The following is an 18,345-nucleotide window of genomic DNA, read 5'->3' on the forward strand; positions in this document are numbered from 1 at the left end:
GACTTCCCAGGATCCGTTTGACCTGACACTCAGGTGCCTAACCGGGTGACGGGCCCAACCCCCAGGACTATTCAAAGGATGAAGTACACCTTCTACATCTCTGTAGATGATTAGGAAGTCATAATACTATATTGTCATATAATTTCTCTTACTGTTTTCAAAAGTAAAGGTGCCATTGATTTATTCAGAACAAGAATCTCAAACACTTCTCGCAGGAATAAAAGCCATACTTTCATCCCCTATACGAATGTAGCATACTAATTCACTTATCGTAGCTCATGCAGGACGTAATATTCGTTTATCCTGAAATGTATAAATACTCTGGACAATTTACTAGATTGTAGGATTTACCATCAGTGTAAGTATCAACCATACAGATTTACAAAAACCAATCGAGGAAAAGTTATGAATTCTGATAATTGGCTCATCGTAAACCATGAAAGTCAATAACCGATCCCCACATAACAGGAACAAGCTACGAACGCATGGCAGCACATGATGGTCGTTATGAAAAAAAAAAAAAAATTTCCGGTGATGGTCGTTTGAAGGATCCAAACGTATAGGGAAAGTAAGAGGGGATGGAATAAAACAGACGGCTATACACACACGCGAAAGCTGTTAAAGCGTGGGGAACGAGACTTCGAATCCTCGGCTATACAAACAAACTGTCGCGCATGAATCACGCCAGCAGAGAGCGCGAAATTCGCTTTAAAAGTCCCCACATATTTTTCCCCGCAGTGTCTGCTACAGCGTTTTTTTTCTGTACCATACGTAAAACCCATGGGTGTGCATGCATATCGCAGAGTGAGTGGCCAGTACTGGTCCTTTTCTCTTCCTGATACATCGGCAAAATATTTTGTTTATACTCACTCGCCGGACCGATGCTCTGCTCCATCCACTTTAGTCCTGAGCTTGCTTGCGCTCCTTGTTTGTTTTCAATCTCCGTGAATGCCTCCACCTTTTCTATCTCTTTTTGCCTACATTTTGAAATTCGTTGATGGCTTATCATTTACAAACAGGGCACACCCAACGTGAAAACATTCTTTAAATACGTTCAAGTACCAATTTTACCAATTAGGAGAATAACTTACGCTGGTTATGGCTTGAGGGGTGATGATTTCTGTGACACTGACTTCAAGGATATCCTACGAATTTCAATAAAAAAAAGTGTGGAATGTATGAAATATGCAGTCATTTGAACAATCCTTTATAAAAATCCAAGATTTTTCCAACCATACATATATTTAAATAAGCAAAATATTTTTAACCGACATTTTCAATAATTCTCATCCTAATAATATACAACATTTGAAAAATGTTATGAAAGAGTTGAAAATTTTGCTTTTTATTACTGAAGATTATCTCTGAATCCCAATTGAGTTGATTGCCTGAAGTTATTGGCCAAATTAGTGTGTAACACTTTGATGAAGAAACCTAATAATGGAAAATAATCTGTTTTACAGTATGCAGACAATTATTTGAATTATTAACGTCTTAGTGAATCCAATTGGCTCTATTTACACAATTGCACATTATCGTAGGTGAACATCAACCGTTGTCGGCTCATCTTTTCACTTGGCACGATGACCTTTTACAAAATCACCTCCAGAGTCCGTTTTACTTTTAAAATTATTATTTGAAAGTAGATTTTGTGCATCTTTCAAGAAGACCATGTACTTCATTGATAAGCCATTAAAACTTGGATTTTCTAAAATTCAAAGCACTTGTTAAGAAAAACTTCTACTGACTCATATTGTTTTGGGCCACTAAAAAATCTGGGCTTTCCCTGCAACTGGGTACATTGAACTCCCTTTCCGTCTTAATCCTGCGGGTGGTTAATTCTCGAAGACTCAGCTCCGATATCGGGCGGCTGGTGGTACAGCCAACTTGGACGACACCCCACGAGTAACTTCCTGTCATTCTCCCCCTTTCATCATCCTCTGGATCGAACTCGCGTGGCCGTCAGTCTGGAGACCCAAGATGTTACACGAGAGCTCGTTAATCATGCGGTAAGATAAGAAAGTCGAGCCTGGCGAGGGTTTCAGTTTTCGCGAGCTCGTGTGTGCGTATGCTCTATGGGTGTATTCACGGGATATTTGTGTCTGTGTAATAAAGTTACGCGTGATGACACATCGAAAAGTTATGGAATACGATGACGAAGGCACAGTAATTCTGGCAGTTCGGCGCACTTCTATCAATCATTAATACATTTATTGATTCCTTGCAATATACAGTGTGTGTTTATTCCCCAAAGATTAAGTTCATTTCGTTTTTTTTTTTTTTTTCTATACATAGGTTCGTAAGATTAGATATTTGTTAAACAAACTGGTCTTTCGTTAATCTTATGCATTGAAACTTAAGGTAAGAGTTTTTTTCAGAGAAAGAACAAGATAGTTATAATTCATTGTACCAGAAAATGACTAAGGACTAAGAAAAATATATGGGCACAAGTATATATAGACACGTTACTTGCACTATCCGTATATATTCATAAGTTTACTATTTTCTTATCAATGGACATTTACTCATCATGTTTTAATAATTATGGATGAACTTGATTTCGATACTATGGGCTAAAAGATAAATAAAAGCTGCTGGTTTATTAGCACAAGGTTTTCTCAAACTCTTTTTAATTACATTTTCACTTAATTTCTATTCATACAACTTGCATGGACATTAATATTATTTGTATCCTCTATTTTAATCTATTTTTATTGTGTACTACCTAAGATTAAATTAAGACCGCATTGTCTTATACTTTTATGATTGAAATAAGTGCAATCATTATTCCTGCACTGACAATGAAATTCCTTGGAATAAAAAAGTATCCAAAATCACGTAAAGTTTCTAAATACAAAAAAATATTTGGGCTCTGTTCTTGATAATCGTTAATTTTCTGTGTTTGACAAAAGGAAAATTTTTTTTACAAGGTAATATTTCTCACTGCAAATTCTTTCCATCCATGTTACAGACAATTTATTTATAGTAAAAAATTCCGTGAAATTTGTTTTGTAATCCATTTGATGCAAAAAATCATTGTTACGCTACCTGATAACAGTAAACACTTCATGACGTTTAAATCGGTACTTCAAACCTTACAGATCCCACCACCAAAAATCTCGGTTCATCGAGAGAATCAGGAAAAAAAGAGTGAAAAAAAAACTTTGGGAAATGGGCAGCCGAAAGCTGATAAATCACGACAGGATTTCAGCCGCCCTTTGACTTCTAAAACCTCCCAGGCACTGGCAAGCACGAAAAAATGAGCATTAACTATCACTCCGCGCCGTAAGCGTACGCGTGCCATTTATCGATGTCAATTACGCAGCTGAGCGAGAAAACGAACGAAAGCTCCAAGCGAGCCAGAATCAGCCACCAGCCGCTGGCTCGTTCGAAATCGTAAAGCTGTCCTTATTTCCCGGGCTCTTCTCGACAAAATTCTGCCCCACGGCTATGCCAGGGAGGAAAAATAAAGAAGAGAGAGAGAGAGCTGGCTTGGCACGAAATTTGAAATTCATGATCGGCGCCGCCGTGAACCTGCCCTATCAAGAGTAAATCGACCTATTCCCTCCACCCCCCTCTTTCGTTCTCGTTCGATCTGGGAATCCGACACGCTGCATTCGAATAGTGGGTATTCAAATTTTCGTTCGCCACCACAGGCTAACAGTATATCTTCAGGGACAACAGCTCTTGCTCGTAAGTATTATGTACATCCATACGGCTGGCAAAAAAGAGAAAGATAGTATATCTCTCTCTCTCTCTCTCTCTGTCTTACTTAGCTAGTAACGATTGACGCGTTTGGGCAGGCAGTATCTCGATTCTTTAGATGAAATATGAAAAAATGAAGGTGATGGCCCTATACCAACGAAATAAATTTAACGTTCGATTGTTCAGAGACTTTTGGGTAAAGGAAATTTGTAGTGATGAATTGCGCGTTTTAGAGGCCGCATACAGATCATGTAGGGGGCGAAAGTTACTTAATATAGAAAGTAATTCCATGTTTCAGAAGTTAAAAGACCGCCAATTATGATTAATTCAATTCTAATGGGTGGTCGAAAAGCCCGATGATTTTAGAGGATTACAGAATTTATAGAGCATCAGGTATGATTGACTTAGACTTTATGTTTAGCAAAGTCTTCTGGTTGAATCATTGAAAATCTTGGAGAGAACTGTTCCGTCAGTTTTTAAATGATAAATGAGTTAAGGCAGCCAGTGGAGCGTCCGTGAGCTTGAAAATTTAATCAGCAAATATTTGAGGATGAATTATTCGAACAAAATCGATGCGGGATAAAAATTTCAGACACGGCGTGCTTTCGGCATTTCTTTTTGCATTGCCAAAGCACAGGAGAAAGAGTAGAGAAGGCGCATGTCACTAAAATCATGACTTTCCCAGTTTCATCCAACTATAGGCCTTTTGTTTGGTCACGTACTTACCTTGAAAGCTCGAAAAGCTCAATGCGCAGCAAATATAATCTAATAACCAGTGAGTGCATAGGCGTCAGAAAAAAAATTCATTCAAAGCAGCTCTCTCTTCCTCTTTCCATGGATGATATTAAAAAATCAAAGTCACGAGCTGACGTAAAATGTTATGTTCCCGCTCTTCTGGAATTTCACACCGGCGGGCTGCTATATCACGTCTCCATCCATCTATTTTAACGCGACTGGCCAATTGATCGATAACCACGCGTCGACGGTAGTACCCTACATACATACGTCCTGTACCCACTGATACTTAAGGTAATGCTTAAAGCAAACTTCCAGCGTCTTTACGAAAGTTGAAAAATATACTCTACCAGATGTATAAGTAAAAACAGAAGAAAGTCCCTCCAGATTGAATCAAAGTTTCCATAATTAAAAGTTTTTATTCGTAAGCTACGTAGATTGGCTAAGAAAACGCAAGGATTAAAGCTTCAGATCACGAAGAATTATTAATGGTTGACTGTAACCACTTGTGATATACCTTCTTTCATGTTTTAACATGGGGTAATGTAGCTCAACATTTTATTTAAATAGGTGACATTGTTATTAAGCGCTAGGCTGTTGGCCCTTGCTGTCCCTATAGAGAATCTGTTTTGTGCCCATTTATCATAATATAATAGTGCGTTATTGTAAAGACCATAAAAACAAAGCAATGTATGAAAAGGCTGGAATTTGAGAAGTTAACACAGTAACTTTTTTCGGTTAAATTCCCGTGATGGTTTCCACAAATTTTCAGTTTATAAACTAGGGCACTGGAGATTTGATAATTACGTGACTGTTACTGTGGACTTACAAGCCATAGAAAGTGCTACGATTTAATTTTCTACCAATTAAAAATCGAACCTTTGATGATTTTCAACGTCTTGTTTAATAGTTTATTTACTTATTTTTAGTTTATAAACAGATTAAACCCTGTTAGAGCAACTGTTTGCCAGTTCACAAAAGAACCATTGTTTTATCTAGCAAAAACCGTTACTTTTGAGCCAACTTGAAAATCTTATTATCATAAGGGATGATCCCCAGTAAACTGCTCAATTCGTACGAAGCACAAAATTGAAAAACTTTATTTCTTAGCAACAGGAAAAATTTCATAATCCAACAAAACACATCCGAATTCCATGAATAACATGTCAGAGCACGGCAGGGGTTTCAATTCCCCTTTTTTCCATACTGGTGTTTTTTGAATGGGGGTGAGAGGGTGGGTCGAAGCATCGCTTACACGGAATGAATAGATTCATGAGCCCCAAATGAATGAAACGCAGACTGGCTTACGGACTGTACTCACTTTACCGTATTTTTGCCATCCCTCTTTTTTCCGTCCCGAGCGAGCCCAACGCCCATATACTCTCGCACCTCCTCAGGACGAGCGAAAAAAGACCAGTGCATTGCCTGCCTTTCATTGGCCAACGTGATTGATGAGCTACCTGTTCCGATATAGTTACGTATCTTGCCAACTGGTGTGATTTTTTAGCACGCCGATAGGAGAGTGAAGAATGACTGGCGGTAGAAAAAGGTGATAAACAGATGCCGAATTGATTCATACCGACTTCATCGGGTGAGGTTTGAACGAATCATTACTTTCGTTACTCATAATTTAGAACGTGTTGTTTTTAAAAAAATTTATTTCCGTTTTGTATTTGTCTTTTCAATGCGGTATTTGAGTCTGACCAAGATTTCGTTTGAGTCTAAGACAGCTGACAAACCATGAGTTATTTCGAACACCTGATTCATAAATTAGTTTTTCCATCCAAAACAAAATAATTAATTGATATTTCATCTAGGCTCGTGTCGTTTGCCATTTGTTAAAAAATGAGTTAACGAGGAAACATGGGAGTCCCCATTTTAATTTTTATACAATGAATTGCAATTGCCGCTGCACTATTTTGTTTTAGGCGATGTAACGAGAAAGTTAAGCAGACAATATGCACTCGTGGTGACAGTAACTATTTTTGAAAAAAAGTTTACGTCCAATAAAGTGTTACACGATATTGCGAGTCAAAACAATTATTATTCATCGCAGTTAATTTGAAACGTGTGAATTATACGCCTCTAGTGTAATCCGCATCAGGAACTAAATTGATCGTCACACCCTAAAATGAAACATGTCTCTAAAACCCAGTTATGATATGATACATGTATACCTTCAAACACACACCCGTTATTACGAATTTTGAGGGCTGTTTCGGCGGCAGTGATGTATAATTACATTGGGTGACCAAGCACTTTGCTCCATTTTCCGACCTAGGCTGGTGTTACCCGATTTTCAGGCTCTAACGAGGTCGAGCAAACGCAGTGACGACATTTATACGTACTGGCACACAGATAACCGCTCACTACTTGCCAGACGTCAATCGATAATGAGCCTGACGCTGTACATTTTATTTACTCCCTGCTGTCTTTTTCTCTCGTTTATCGTCCAACCCACCCAAAATGTCATTGACCAAGTTTGTCCAAGAAAAATTATTTTCGGTACGTGATAGTGACTGAACCAAGTGTGCCGTTTGCCCCACTGCCTGTGAGTTGGTTTGGAAGGTATTGGTTAAGGTGGAAACGAAACAAAGCAATTTCCTGACCACACGAACTGTATATGTACAATAATACGGTGAGGAATTCTTTAAAGAATTATTATTTCGAATTCTAGAATGGCTTGACAAGTATGAATACAAGAAAATGATCAATGAAAAATGACTCTAAACACGCACTCCTATGGCAACTGAGCATTTCTTTACCGAAAGTTGTTGCCTAATTATTTATGTACTGGACATCAAACAAATTAATGAAATAAAGTTTATGCAATTCTAAACATACCTCTGTATCGAAATTTCTATGTACATGGACTTAATCGAGAGATATTGATACAAACGCAGGCATGCTGAAATTTTGAATAAGTAGGGTTTCTTCTACTTTTTTCGATCCAATGAACTATATTTACAAATAATTGTTTGAAATTCAAGCAGTTTTAATAAATACCAACTTGATAGTCGCAACCACCTTATTGTATACGCCGAAACATCTGAAAATTTGGCATTTTTGGTAACTATTTTTGTATTATTAACTTATTCCAGTAGTTAAACATTCCATCGTTGTTTTCGAGGTTAATTGGCTAGTCTGACTTTACAGCTACATCCTGTAAATAACTTCTTTGATAAATCACACATAATCTCATGAATAATGACACTGATAAAAGCTTAAATCCGTAAGTAAAATGTGCATACTTTGAGTATTGCGAACATACTTAATTGTTAAATTGAGCATAAAAACTGATGTTTCCTCTTTGGTCGAGTATAAAAAATTTTCGCCACTGGTAAAATAACATTAAATTTCATCTTTGAAAAAAGTTTCAAAAAATCATTATTTTGTTTGAATCATCGTAAAATACAACATGGACTTCATCAAAAAAATCTTATTACTCTACAGCTGTCTATCAATTGCCAACGTATTTAACAACAGCATTGGTACGTTGATGATTTTCTCTTCATTCTTTGAACACTATTGCATCTACTAACTTGGAGAAATTAAATACATTTGATTACTTTGGCTGTTCTGGAGTCTTCCCATGTTAATTACAGGGAAACATTCTCCACTTTAATCTGACAGGGGCCATTTTTGTGATATATGTCCCCTCTGTTTTTGCATGAGTGGAACAGTAAATAAATGTCTGATTAAAAATTTGTAATAGATTAGTATTTCTTCATTTTAGACTAATTGCCTAAATTTCTAGACTAAAAATCAACATTTTCTCTACATTGACACAGAATATATTAAAGTTAATTTATTATTGAGATTTTTCAATAACTACCAAAATAAAAATATCCATGACTTTAAAATAGTTTGTGTGAATTCAATGTTTTTAATAGATTATAATTTTTTAGTACAAGCTTTGAAAGCCGAACAAATTGTCGGAGGCAGGATAGTGCCTCCTCAGAAATACACGTTCAACGCTTTCGTCAAAGTTAGTCCACATGGGATCTGCAGTGGAGTGATTATTGGAAAGAAAACTGTCATCACCGCATCACATTGTTTATATGACAGTTCTGGTAAACTTAGATCTCGGCAAGTGACTGTTATAGCTGGGACGACGGATGTTACAGATACGTCTGAAAATAGAGTTGATATTGATGTGGCTAAAATTTACATACTCAAGGACTTTATTCACGAAATAAAATACTTGTACCAATCAAAGGATACGGAGTTTAAAGACATTGCTGTACTAAAGGTAATGACTTTTTAATTAGAAAAATCAAACGTGCACATATTGATCGAAATCGTTGTAATATTGATCAAAAACTATATTGGTAGTATGTATAATTAATCAGAACAACAATTTCATCTTCTGTGTTACAATTTTTTGTGTGGATAACATTTTGATAGCTGAATTAAAAAAAGATCTTAAGATGACGTCCAGTTTACTGGTTTTCAGAATTATACACTATTTTCGTACGTGATCTTTGAATGTTAAAAAATCTATTTCTTATCTCAATATTACATTTTAACTCTTATAAAAATAAATAAATATGTCCACGACCTTAAAAAATGCATAATTAGGAAGTTGACTAATAAGACCATGAGAGTTTTTAAATGCATACGTGATTTTATATTACGTACTCATAAATACAATATTTCAGCTAAAAAAATCACTGGACATTAAAAATAATCCGTACATAAGTAAAATTGAGTTGCCTGCAAATGATGTTAACTACGACGGAAAACGTGTCGTTGCATTCGGTTTTGGAGTGAAAGGTATGGATTTTCATAAGTCGGAGCCCATGCCATTATTTGATGGAAAGTTACGGTACATCAGAGCCATGGTTTCCAAAGGATCACACTGTTTAAAGTTTTTTCTAAAGTTGACCATTAAAAATTCTGAGCAGTTCATGTGTGCGGAAATGGAACAAGAGTCACATATCATTAAAGGAAGTACTTGCAAGGTAAATTTCATCTCACTTTTTTTTCAAATCTTCAATCTTATGTTATAAACTCCAGTCAATTTACAAATAACTACTGGGTACAAGATATAAAAAAACTATAATAGCAATATTTTTATTTAAAATACTTTAGTATGATGATTGCGTGCATCATAGTCTTTACAAAAGTAGAAGAAACCTTAAATTGTTATTCATCGATACTTATTAATCACATTCTACATTTGATGCAAACATATTTTAACTCTTAAAAAAAATACTTAAAAGATTAAGTGGCGTTATAAAAAATAAATTTTGGTTAAAATTATACAATAAGCATGTTCACCTAGCAGTTACACACTATTTTAAAATTTAAATGTATTTTTACGAACCCAACACTCATTAAAATAAACAATTTTCAGGGCGACAGTGGTGGACCTTTGGTATACAACGAAAATACTCTCATTGGAATAATTTCACTAGGACCCCCGTTCTGCAACGTAGCACAAACGATGTTTATAAAGATTTCTAGCTTCAGGACGTTTATTAACAAAGCTAAGCTTGATAAGCCTGACAAAACTATGCACTGTGAATCTTTATCGAATGAATCTCTTTGTTCAATCATGTAAAAATCATAGGTATTTTAGAATCGATATTTTTTTGATGAACATGAGTTTAGTGGTACAAATGAGAGAATACGCTATTAATAGTATTACTTTATTTATTACGCTGTCACTCCATCTTTTATTATAAAAGGTATGAATTCGCACCATTACTAATAATGACTTGAGACTGATTAACTTACTTTTTGTATATAAACCGAAAAATATTTAAAGCTAATTAAAAATTAAAAAATTAGAAGAAGACAAAACCAGAGCACAATTGTAAGCATAAATAGTTTAAACCAAAATAAAGTTATTGAAAAACAATAATGTTCATTATCTGTTTTTATTTTTCGTTTTCTGACATAACTATGTATTTAGCTAGTCGAACTACTTTGATTGAAAGTTTGTACACTTTTACGAAGTTCACCTTTGCCCCACCATAGTCTCAATATTATTCAAATGTATAGATCAGGACAAACAAAAAAAAGTACGTCAAGACACGAGTGCCAGAAACGCTTTCCAAGTAATAACACCCGTTGACATAATTACTTAACTTTTATGCAGGTTGTCACGCCAAAAGAAGCTCGTAGTTGGCAAACGATCGTTTGTTTTTTCAAGCTGCCAGCCTTCAATCTAATTTAAATCGAAGAAGACGACTTATTGGCAGTGAACACAAAAAAATCGCAGAGAGAAAAAATAAGAAGATGAAAAAGTGGCAGTCTGTTTACAGCGACGTCAGTTACGCAGGGTATTACTCCCAACCCGCCCATTTCTTCTTTGCGATCACTCCTTTCGACTGATCAAACAGAATAGCTTTGAACTTCATCAGTAGGCAGCTTCTTTCTTCTCAAGCACTTAAAATTTTGCTTTTTTTCTAGATCAGGACTGCTGTGCCCTACCCTAGCTCTTCTTTACTCCCATCTTATACCAATTTGCTGTACTGTACGTTATGTACTAACATCATCGGTAGGTAATATATAGTATTAAAACGGGCAGAAAATTGAATTTTCTACACAACGCGATGGGCATTATATCGCATAGAATGAGGTTTTCAATATTTTGTCTGTAAAGTGCATACTAATGTGTTTCTTTACATCCGGTTGAAAGTGTGTTTATGAATCGTTTTGAACTACTTAATTACGCTTCAGCTGACGGGTGTGGGTGTAGCCATATTTTTAATTTTCGGCCTCATCTAAAACAACAATTTTTATTTGTTTATAAAATTCGTCAGTATAAAAAACTGGCCACTCTGCGACCCATTGTCTAAAATCATGTTCAGCAGGCAAACATAAATTAAAAAAACTTGGGTAGATGTATCTGAGTTAAAAAGGTCATGGGGCCCAACCTGACCCCCTGAGGTAACGACAAAACCTTTTGTTTTTCCACCCCATGGTCTCTGACTTTTCCAGGCAGCCCTATCCGGTCCCACGTAGCCCCCATTACGATATCACATTGGAAAAGCAGCTCATCAACAAACAATAAATATTAAAACAACTTAATTTTAACGTTAACTCCTGATGCGACGATCCAAACCATAACGCGAGGTACAAAGGGCCAAAAGCTTGATGTACGTTCCCTTAACAACGATGTATTCTGGCTTCCCCTCGCTATGGAGCATCAAAGCGTAAATAACACGGTTATTATATAATCTAGGCTTTAGGATGGTTAGATGCTGTGGTGCCAAAAGATGAAATATCAAGTGTCATTATAAGCATAACTATTCTCTCTCTGTGTGAGGTTAAGACATAACTATTTTTAATAGTTCTACGATCATTTAGTTATAAATTGGGTAGGTTATTTAATTTGACAGACTGTAACTTATCACATGAAAAAAATTTCTGTCAAAAAATATACTCACGATTTTTTGAATTTTTTTTCAATAGCGCTAAGCATGTTTGCATTACCAGATCTCAATACAAATTTAAACTGGACCAACTATAAGCCATTGCAATTCCCCGGAAGTTTCGTCGAACAACTCAATTAACGCGTAAACAAGCTTTCTCGCTTCGCAGTTTTAAAACTCGATTATTAAAACTCGATTCGCTGGCTGATTTACCACTGTACGTAACTCACGCGCATCTGCCATCTCAAAGTTGATTTTTTTTTGTGAATACATGGTAATCAGTCAAGCTCCAGGTGCACACATAGAATTTAGCTCTCTCCCTCTCCAGCAGCCGTTCCCGACCGGAGTCGGCTCAGTATATTCCAATCGGAGCGTCACTTTGTGATGTATGATTTGAAATATACGTGGACTACGTAAAGGTGTCCAGCGTCAATGGATCCCTAAACAAATGGCCGGTACCTACCGAGGCAATATAAGAACCAGTGATTCAGGGTCAAAGGGCGTGTGCTCCCCAGAAATTCAATTTGGGTGTCTCTCTCAATGTCGTAAATACGTGACTCGATGTGTGTCCAACCGCCCGTCCTTCCGTGCAACCCTTTGGCTTAAACCGAGGGAAACGTGCTGCCATTCCATATACGTCTTTGCTCGCCCTTCCTTACATTTTCGATCAAGGCGGCTTTTTGCACGCCCACTCCCCCAACCGACCGACTGTCTGTCTGGCGTTGACGTCTTTCTTGTGTCACCTCGCTTGGTGTGTTGTCTCCTTTCTTTTGTACAGTCAGAGATACAATCTCCCCTTTTTTTTTTATTTCCTACGACGTACTTTTTTGTTTCACTAGTGACGGTGGACGGCCCTTGGAATCGATGGGAAGTGAAGCTAAAAATAAACTTTGCTGTACCCTCTGTAGGTTTAAGTTTATTTTTACTTCCACGTAGCTCCTTACATGGATCTTCCATGTTTTTTCATGAGCCAGTTTAGCATCGTTAAAAATTAATTTTGAGTAGAAGTAGCACAGGACATTTTTTTTTAAATGAACGACTGTGTTTTTCAAAACTTCACAAAGTTTAAAAAAAAAATTATGATAGAGTCGTGAGAAAGTTCTAAAAACATTGGGAAATTTCCTCTACTTTTAGTGGCTAATTACAACTTCTGGATTTTTTACGATACCTGGCATGAAAATTATGGACCAACATGGTATTATCTCATCCTAAGATGTGAAACTAAACTGTTTTTTAGTAGTTTTATTATTTTGCAAACAAAATTAAAATAACAGGTATTTTCATTGCTGAAAAATAGCTCTGTACGTATATTAGGTACTTGAATTGTTTTTTCATCCAAAGAAGCAAACCTTTTTGATGTATTTGAGCTTTTTTATAATTTTATACAAAATTTTTTAAAGCAGCTTTTTTTATGTTACGTACCAACTATTCAATCCACTAACTAAACAAATAAACGGCTAAAGGTGCAAGAAATGAAGAAATCATACGAAATCACGAAAATATGTAATCTTTATATTTCTCATAACCACAGGTAGTTAAACAAACATGAAAAAACTCCAGAAAGATTTTCCTCCAAGTAAAAAAAATGGGCAAGATCTATCAGAGTTGAAGTTCTTCAGTAGTGGTGTCCATGATGCTCGTATCCGTGTCCCCCGTAAGTGCCACCCGAGTGGTCGTTACCATTGCTGTTGTGCACATGAGCGAAGAAGCCTCCGTGGGGATCTGCATGATACTTGACTGTTCTCAAGTTGCCGCCGGGCTCCTTGATCGTGTACTCGCCGGTCACATGCTTGCCTGGACAAAAAGGACGACGGAATGGCGTTAGCAACTATTTTCAGTACTCACATGAAATGGATACGAAAAAAAAAGACCTAGATTGGAGAGACAATCACGTTTTAAAGATAATGACGAAAAATCCCAAAGTATAGACAGGGAGGTATCATAGCCGTAGCAGTTTGCGGCCACTCCTCGTCATAACAAGGTTACTCTACGAAGCGAGAGATATGACCGGGAGCTGCTAGCGAAATCCCATTAATATTATAATTATTTTGTCACTCTAATTTGCGAGGATTAATATGCATTCGATGAGAAAGGTATCTTCAATAATCTACGTGAATACTGACGCCAAAGTGAATTCAAAAAAAAAAAAATAAATAATGAAAAAAAAACAAAATTATATAAAGTACGATCAAGCCAACCGAATCCGATAATAGCCCGCGTTGCAGCGAAGCGCCTTCGATGATGGTCTTTGCGCGCGGGTGTGGGTAGGAAATTGTGATTCGACTCGATATCTAATCAAGCGTCACCATTATTATAATTGCATATTCATGAGGCAATCGACCGGGGGAGGGGCACCGTTCGCATGGCTAGTTGGCTATTCAAGTCCGCGCCGGCACTCGGGGTATGGGCGCTTCATTATTGTCGTTTATTTCGTCAGGGGCGTGGACTCGTTATTTTTGGGCTGTTGAAAAGCGTCGTGCGCTTCAACTGAGGGATAAATTGAGTATCACTTTGCACCGTTGATTGGCTTGATTTCTAATTAAAATTTTCAAACTGCCCTTGTTTATCCAATTATATTTTTGACTGCACAGTAGCAGCACTGTGCAATTTTCATTTCGAATGCTTGAGTGATGGTTGTATCGATCACTGTGTCGTTTCATTTCATTTTTTTTATTTTTTTTTTTTTTTTTATTTTTATTTTTTTTTTTTGAAATTGAGACGGGAATATAAAAATTACTTTAAAAAACCCTCCGACCCCCCAATAACCTGTGCCATTTTTTTGCTTCTAGGGTAGATTTAAGCGAAAAAGTGGCTCATCACACCTGTACTACTTATTCACGTGATATCAGACCATCACATTTAAAAACATCGAGTGATATGGTTGCCACAATTTAAGTAACCTGTATCTTTTCATAAACACCTAACTGATGAAAAAAAAATTGATAAAATATTACACAAAATTGCCTGGCAAACCTAAATTTTCTTGGCATCATTTAATAGCTCATGATTTCTATTTTCAGTGATATAATTTGGAAGATACCATGTATCAAATGTTATCGAGATCGAATGGCTTCATGTAAGAGGCCACGTTAAATTAGCCAACAATGAACATCTTGGAGGTACAAATTTACCATCGCGGTGTTCTTTTTGCCCGTGAAAATCGCCAGTGTGGTGATCTTCGACGCCATAGGCGAACTCGTACTTGGGATGAGCAACGTAGTCGACGGTATGATGATGGCCGTGCTTATCGTGGATGGTCACCTCGTGGCCGGGACCTTCGACCGGGCCGTGAAAGTGGGCAAAGCTATGCGCGTGACCTGCCAACGACATGTCGATCAGCCCTGCCATCACTGCCAATATCGTCGCTCCAATAAACTGCAATGGCAAAACAACGTTTGGATTCGTTACTTTTGATTAAACTTAAACAATTTGTAAAACAGAAATCCACTTCAGTAATAAAATGTATGTGCTCAACATGAAGGTACTAGTTGTTTGCTTAATCCAAAAATTAATGAAATTTCAAGTTAACATTGTACTGAAAAAGTACAAAGTCATTCATACGTATACCAAAGTCAAAATATTATGATCAATTAAATTTTTAACAAGTACATAATGTAACTGGGTTTCAACTCAAACAGCTATATGAACAAACTATGAATACATATTATCAATAAAATAGGTTTATCTTTCATGAATTAAGTATTTTTTGAAGAAGAATTCAATAGACCTGAGAAATGCATATGATGTCATTTTGTAAGAAAGCAATGTTATAACAAATCTTATGCATATTATGCATTGGCAAAGATTTACTTCCGTTGTTCAAGTGATTTTAATCCCCAAAAGCTATTGTTAAACTGAGGGAAAACCATCTTTTTATATCCACTTGTTACCGTCTTTCATTTTATCAAACATAGAAATAAATAGATAAATTTTTTTTGCGTTGGCATAAGGTCAATTTTTCTCAGAGGCATTAAAAAACTTGAAATAGCAATAATAAAACTTTTCCACGAATTCGCACAAATCCATTTTTCAGTTAGAAGAAAAATTGTCAAGCTTTTCAAAACGGTGTATGGAAAGTTATGGATGCTTTTTTCGAGGCTTTTTCACGAAGTTCATCCATCCGCAGTTTAAAAGTACCCTATATTTAGTACGGTTTGATTGATTCATAAATCTCTTGACGGACGTATTGTTCTTTCCCTGTTCGTTGCACTTCGTTCTGACAAATAGCCTAATGGTAAAATTTTCCACTTTTTTTCTAAAATACTACGTAATATTTTTTTTTTTTTCAGTTCAATTGTTTCAATTAAGATACCCATATTCCAAGACATACTACAGTAGGATAATGAGAATAGTTTGTTTCTAATGCCAACTTGCAAGTCTCGGTTACGATAATTGAGCTTTTAATGAAAATCACTTTAAAAATTGATATCATCTGATATTATTATTATTATTATTATCAACAAATTCAGTTAGACGCATTTAACGGAATGTATTCCATCTTTAAAGCTAGTGGTATAAAGTTACCATTTAAATTTCTTCGTCAAACGAAGTACAAGAAAACAAATTAAATTGTGCCCAAAGTCCATCCACAACATTTAATGCAAAATTTACATGCATACAGGATACTGTACATTGAAATTGCTTCTAGTACATAATTTAAATAATCAATAATCGTATTACATAGTTGAATAGATAAGAATGTACACGTTATTTTCAGAAATACCATTCACACTTGATAGCGATTAACTATTTTGTCAGTATAAAGATCTTTTTTCCTTATTTACATTGTTGATGATGAAATTAAAATTCTATACGTGGTACAGAGATTTACATAAAAATAAAGAGGGCTAACTTTTTTTGTATGCACGACGTAAATAATTATTGTATGATCTTGTGATTCTTTGTTTTTTGAAACGCTCTTTGATTTCGAAAATAAGATAAGAGTAAGCTTCCAAGTTTTATCGAAAGGCGTAATTTTTAGTAGATACTCTGGCATTGACACTATTCCTACGTATTTACAGCCAAAATATCGTAATAGATGAAAAAACAAACTTTGTTTACCATGATTTCCTCCAAATGTCCGCGTATATGTCACTATACAGATGAAAATCCACAAACTGAGTACGACAATCTCGCTCAAATCGGCGGCTTATATACTCACTCGTTGAGACAATTTGTACCAAAAAATAGTACGGGTAGCGAAACAGTTCGCAAAAAAAATTGTCGGAGTATGACCAATCGCTCATTTTCCACGCCACCCGCTCGCACGACACGTTGCCGATAGTAGCCGCGATTATGACAAAAGCGCCTCTCCCTCTCACTTTCGGTGAATATACAACCAAGCGCTTTAATCAGCACAAATGCCGCAAATCCTATTGTCCCAAGTGCACAGCGATAGCTCGCGATATATGCGACAATGGACGTGCGTACATTTGCGTGCATGGGTACGCAAACTCGTAAACAACGAAGGAGTAACGTTTGCAAAATGTAGCAGTGGCTACCAAAGGCTGCCTCATAATGTTTGTCCGGAGGCTTAGATTGATTGGTAGGATTCCAGAGAACGCGATTTTACAAACTACCCGAATATCTCGAATCCCGTGGTGTCATCACCGTGGGGGTAGTACGAATTCACGCGCGAGGCCTCATTAGTTGATCCCTCGTGCCATTCGGGTGGAAGTTTAATTAACGCCCAGGAGCGATTTCAGCTGGACACGGTGTTTGTTGTTGGTTGAGCTCACGGTTCGGTGTTGACGATTTCTACGTTGATTATTATGGCTCTTTCTCTGCCAGTTGGCTTTTTAATTGAAAAATGTGTACCTACGTTTCATTGAGCGATTTCCAAGCGATTCGATATCCCTTTGTGCTCTGTACGGATGAGATTGGTCAGTCCTCGGAGCATAGTTACATACTCGATGCGACCAGAACGTAGTTTGTGAATCCCAAACAGACATACGAGAAATGGCAAGTTATCCATTTGGAGGGTATGGACGTTTTTCTACTAATTCAGAAAATTTAGGCTTACTTGACACAAAGAATAGTTTTTAATGAAAAAACATAGCTTGATTTAAAGGTACAACGAGCTTTCTAATTATTTGATTGAACGTAACGTTGTTTTGCAACTAATAAGGATATTTTTAATTTTGACCATTTTTAGTAGAAAATGATTTTTTTTTCTTCTATGGCTTTTAAGCCAAAATAGTAAGAATGGAATTTTCCCTCATTTGGAATACACGATCTTTAATACGTCTAGTTGAAGTTTCTTTACAAATATGTGCACTAATACGTACGTCCATACGTTGTATCATGGCTGAATGGTACGTGTGAAATGATAATGACACAAGTCAAACATTTAACATCTAAATAAAAATTCATGCAGTAATTTTGTAGTAAGCTACGATTGCTTCTTTTTTTCTCGAGAAACAGCAGAAAAAGAACGACCTAGCGTTATATTGTAGATCATTACCATATTTTTCGATTTCACAAGCGTTTGAGCCAATATTCTGACATACTTGTAATATTT

At 36.3% G+C, this 18,345-nt stretch overlaps 2 protein-coding genes across 2 annotated transcripts; one reads left to right on the top strand and one right to left on the bottom strand.

Annotated features, from left to right (window-relative positions):
* Nucleotides 1-7,858: 7,858 nt before the first annotated feature.
* Nucleotides 7,859-11,966, top strand: LOC106637389 (chymotrypsin-2-like). The gene is made up of 5 exons (XM_014350158.2): nucleotides 7,859-7,931; nucleotides 8,349-8,692; nucleotides 9,102-9,404; nucleotides 9,800-9,965; nucleotides 11,866-11,966. The coding sequence occupies exons 1-5, from the start codon at nucleotides 7,859-7,861 to the stop codon at nucleotides 11,964-11,966; spliced, it is 987 nt and encodes a 328-aa protein (XP_014205644.2).
* A 1,453-nt stretch (nucleotides 11,967-13,419) lies between these two features.
* LOC106637439 (adult-specific cuticular protein ACP-22-like) lies at nucleotides 13,420-16,902 on the bottom strand. The gene is made up of 3 exons (XM_014350223.2): nucleotides 16,887-16,902; nucleotides 14,957-15,200; nucleotides 13,420-13,619 (listed from the first exon to the last, which is right to left on the bottom strand). The coding sequence occupies exons 1-3, from the start codon at nucleotides 16,887-16,889 to the stop codon at nucleotides 13,441-13,443; spliced, it is 426 nt and encodes a 141-aa protein (XP_014205709.2). The 5' UTR covers nucleotides 16,890-16,902; the 3' UTR covers nucleotides 13,420-13,440.
* Nucleotides 16,903-18,345: the final 1,443 nt, after the last annotated feature.

The sequence above is a fragment of the Copidosoma floridanum genome, unplaced genomic scaffold (assembly GCF_036245765.1).
Source record: "Copidosoma floridanum isolate Cflo_tuat_1 unplaced genomic scaffold, Cflo_Japanese_pri ptg000006l, whole genome shotgun sequence".
Classification (NCBI taxonomy): domain Eukaryota; kingdom Metazoa; phylum Arthropoda; class Insecta; order Hymenoptera; family Encyrtidae; genus Copidosoma; species Copidosoma floridanum.